The sequence below is a fragment of the Buceros rhinoceros genome, unplaced genomic scaffold (genome assembly GCF_000710305.1).
Source record: "Buceros rhinoceros silvestris isolate BGI_N320 unplaced genomic scaffold, ASM71030v1 scaffold27577, whole genome shotgun sequence".
Taxonomy (NCBI): domain Eukaryota; kingdom Metazoa; phylum Chordata; class Aves; order Bucerotiformes; family Bucerotidae; genus Buceros; species Buceros rhinoceros.
This window is the reverse complement of record NW_010421971.1, coordinates 428-4,321: the sequence shown is the minus strand read 5'-3', so window position 1 is coordinate 4,321 and position 3,894 is coordinate 428. Positions and strand designations below refer to the sequence as shown.

At 60.9% G+C, this 3,894-nt stretch overlaps 1 protein-coding gene across 1 annotated transcript in view; it reads right to left on the bottom strand.

Moving 5' to 3' along the window:
* Positions 1 to 3,894, bottom strand: part of NBEAL2 (neurobeachin-like 2) — a gene marked incomplete at both ends in the record, with an annotated part of 13,973 nt that overhangs the window by 9,706 nt on the left and 373 nt on the right. The window contains 13 exon segments of the mRNA XM_010139896.1: positions 108 to 193; positions 372 to 531; positions 623 to 781; positions 929 to 1,082; positions 1,348 to 1,450; positions 1,526 to 1,685; positions 1,769 to 1,902; positions 2,393 to 2,564; positions 2,752 to 2,844; positions 2,950 to 3,032; positions 3,130 to 3,457; positions 3,646 to 3,765; positions 3,856 to 3,889. Coding sequence (XP_010138198.1) covers positions 108 to 193; positions 372 to 531; positions 623 to 781; positions 929 to 1,082; positions 1,348 to 1,450; positions 1,526 to 1,685; positions 1,769 to 1,902; positions 2,393 to 2,564; positions 2,752 to 2,844; positions 2,950 to 3,032; positions 3,130 to 3,457; positions 3,646 to 3,765; positions 3,856 to 3,889 — 1,786 coding nt within the window.

The window sequence follows — 3,894 nt, the reverse complement described above, 5'->3', positions numbered from 1 at the left end:
CCCACCATCCCCATGGCCCCCAAGTTCGGGCATGGCTGGGTGCTCACAGAGCTCAGACCTGCGGTGACAGGTCTGTCACAGCCCCTTGCCCCCCTGGTTCTGCTCACCTTGCGGCAGATATCGAGCCGGACGGTCAGCTCAGCCCGGTGGGACAGGTAAACCACGGCCACCAGGTCCTTGTAGTTCGGAGGGTCTAAGGACAAAGAGAGAGCATACAGTGGTGGAAGACCTCCTTTTGTCCCCAAAAGCCACCAAAGACCACCAGCCCCAAGACCAGATGAGCCTTGTGGGAGCCACTGGTGTTGACCCCATAGCACGGGTTTTGGGACGGGTGGTCAAGGCTGGCCTGGTTTCAGCAGGCCACATGGTACCTGCCCCGAGGACCTGCTCCGAGAGGCAGCGGAAGAGCAACATGGAACCGGGGACATCACTGAGGCAGGCGATGAGCCCCTGGTACCCGATGTCCTTCAGCTTCAGGCGGTTCTTGCTGCGCTCAGGAACCTTCTCATACTTCAGCATCTTGTAGAGGATCTGGTGAGACAGAGAGGGTTGGCCAACCCACCGTGGCAAAGCCCCTGGCCGCTGGGGATGGCAAGAGGTTGGTGCTGGGGACCTGCCTTACCTTGAAGACCCTCTCCCGCACTTCATCTGAGAACTTCTTTTGCACCAGCAGCGAGAAGAGGACCTCCACGTGGCCAGGCTCAAAGAGGAAGGCGAAGAGCTGCTCCTGGGCAGGTGAGCCCTTCAGCAGGCTGTGGATCACCTCCAGTGCCCCGCAGACCTGCAGGACACAGGGTCTGTTGTCCACTGCCCTTCAGGTGTCCCACCAGGACCTCAGGTGACTCCTCCTCACATGCTGACAAGCACTGGGCCAGCCCACAGCACACCCAAACAGGTGTTTGGGGACCTGGGTGGCTCAGTGCCATACCTGCTGCTCGTCCTGCGCCCCGGCCACGTAGCTCAGCAAGCTCTGCATCTCCTCTCCAGAGAAGGTCCTGCAGAAGAAATCCTTCACCAGGCTGAAGAGGGACGTTTGCACTGTCTTGATGTCGTCGGTGGCCGCGGTCTTCTCCCTGGAGGTGCTGATGGACAGGCAGACATGAGCATTCCCTCTGGAGACACGCACAGCCACCCTCCTCCTCCTGATCCCAAATCCCACCATGATGCCTGAGGAGCTCCAGGGCACCCCAGTGTGAACATCCCCTCTGGTCACCAGGAAGTGACAACACCGTGCACTTGGGTGTGCAAAAATGCATCAGGTGAGACACGAAAAGGGCATCAGCTTGTTGCAGAAACGACCATGATCTCAGTTGCCCACCACCACGTCAGCACTGGGTGTCAGCTCACCCGTAGTAGGTCCGGATGGAGTCAAGGACGTACTGCACCCCGTACTTCTTGCGGATGCGTTGCTTGTGGTCCTTGACGACGTTGGCCAGGTACTGGATGTGACCTGCAGGGAGAAGGTGTGAGGAACCAGGGAGGCCAGTTGGGATGGAGAACATCCCCAAGCACCCCCAGGTCCCACCTAAGCGGACGGCAAAGTCGCTGTTGCTCCAAATGCGGAAGTCGAAGAGGAGATGCTGGTAGAGGAGGTGCAGCAGGAGCCCGCTGCCCTCTGAGGCCACCTGATCCATGAGCATCTGCGAGGCCATCAACGTGCTCATGTCCAGCAGTGGGCCGGAGACCTGCCATGGGTGAGAGGGGAGGCTTGGAGGTCTGATGTCCTCCGTGGGGACCACAGGATGGAGCCTTTGGTAGCCCCCTGTACCTTCTGCAGCAGTGCCCCGATGATGGCTGGCCCGTGGCACTGCACCAGGCTCTCCTGGTTCACCAGGTGGTTCTGGATGAAGTTCTTCACCAGCAGCAGGAAGGCGGCCACGCTGTTCCTCTCCAGCCTGCTCTCTGCAAGGCACAGGGCAGAGCCCCACCGGTAGCCATGAGCCCTCTGCCCACCCCAGCACCTTCCTGCAGCAGTGCCGGCATCTGCCTGCAGAGGACATGCTGGAGACTCCACCATCGAATCCTCTCCACAAACTTCTCAGCCTGGTCTCCTATTTCCCCCGAATTTAGAGTGGAAAACCTGTTCTGAGCGTCTTGGAAATAAGCAGCTGGTATCAGGGGAAAGCTCCTGCATGAACCCAGCCCTACTAGAAGACATCAGAGACTCCACACAAAGGCAGGCCGGAGCTAAGCAGGCTGGAGCCACCCTCATCTTCCCAGAACCACTTGCTTATGACTAATTAGGTCATAACAACGTTAAAAGATGTCAACAGTTTCTCCACTACCCCAGAACTCTTGGTGCCCCAGGCCAGACCTCTCCTGCCTTTGGTAGACACCAGCACCAGCGTGGTCACCTCCAGCCACCCCACTCCACAGCCCCTGAGGTCCTCACCTGAGGACTTGCCTAGCGGGATGTGCAAGCCCTGGGCGTTCCTGGAGGACGTCAGCTCTGGCCCCACCAGGTCGTTGGTCTCCTGCTCATCCTCGGGCTCCTCCTTCTTGGACACCACTTGCTCAAGCAGGGGTAGCAGCACGGCCATCCCACCCACACAGTTGACCACGTCCTGACGGAGGGAGGCAATCAGGGGACCCATGGGCTGTGCTACCATGTAGCAGAGTCCCTGTAGGGTCCAGGGGAACCACCATGGCCATCCAGCACTCCGTGGGGGTCCTGCCCTGGCCTCGTATTCAAAGAAGGACCTAGTTGCCTCCACACCATAGGGTGGACAGGCCACCCTTTGCCCGGTGTACCTTGATATCCCAGTTGACCACCTTGTGCCCCGTCAGCCTCCCATCCAAGCCATGGCTGGGAGAGAGGTCCAGGCAGATGTTGTTCCTGCAGGCCTAGAAGAGAGCACCATGGGAGCATCCTCACGCTCCTGGAGATGTCACTTCTGGCACAAGGTCTACCAGTGCTGTCCCCATCCCCGAGGGGGTGGCTCTCCTCACCTGCGGGGTGTAGTACAGCAAGAGCTTGCTGCTGAGCTCCACCAAGTCACCTTCCAGTGTAAATGGTGATGTGACGTTTGGTCCTGGGAGGGGAAGAGGATTGGGATGAGCTGGGGCATGGTGGAGGAGACCCCAGTTGCCACCAGCACCTCTGTGCTCCTATGTCCCACCTCGACGTACCTGCACAGAAAAGTGCCTTGACCTGAGCTTGCTGCAGAGCCTCGCAGAAGATGGCCACAGAGCCGAGGTGACCCTCCAGAGAGGTGGGGCTACCCCACTCGGTGTCCTGGCTGCCAGCTGCTGTGGTGGCCACCACCCCCTCCGTGGGGGGCTGAGTGGGGGTCCAAGCATGGGGGCCCAGGGCAGCAGGGACGGACTGGGAGCGGGCGAGCGTGGGATGTGAGGGGAAGAGCAGCTCTGGCCCGTGGGATGCCAGCGGGTGGGGTGTGGTGGCAGTGGTGGTGGTGGTCCGGTGGCCCGCAGAGCCAATGCAGCAGGAGGTGAAGGACTGGAAGAGAAAAGAAGTCATGCCTGGCCCCCAGCCCCATGCCACGGGGAGACGGGTCTGGCTGGGCAGCGGCGGAGGAGTCCCCCACCCCGACGAAGGACTGGAAGGAAAAAGAAGTCAGGCCTGGCCCCCAGCCCCATGCCTCGTGGAGACGGGTCGGGCTGGGCAGCGGCGGAGGAGTCCCTCACCTCGTGGAGGGAGGGGAAGCGGAGCTGCGCCGTCTTCCGTAGGTGCCCATCGGCGTAGATGCTGACGATGTTCTGGCCAAAGGGCCGTCGGCCAGCGACGTGGACAACGTCAACGCAGTGCTGCGGGCACAGGGAGGGGTGTCAGGCATCCTGGTGTCCTTGTTGTCCCCCCTCGATGGGGACGGAGACAAGGATGGGGACGACGCTCACCCAAGCTGAGTCGTTGAAGGCAAACTCCGGCAGTGCCAC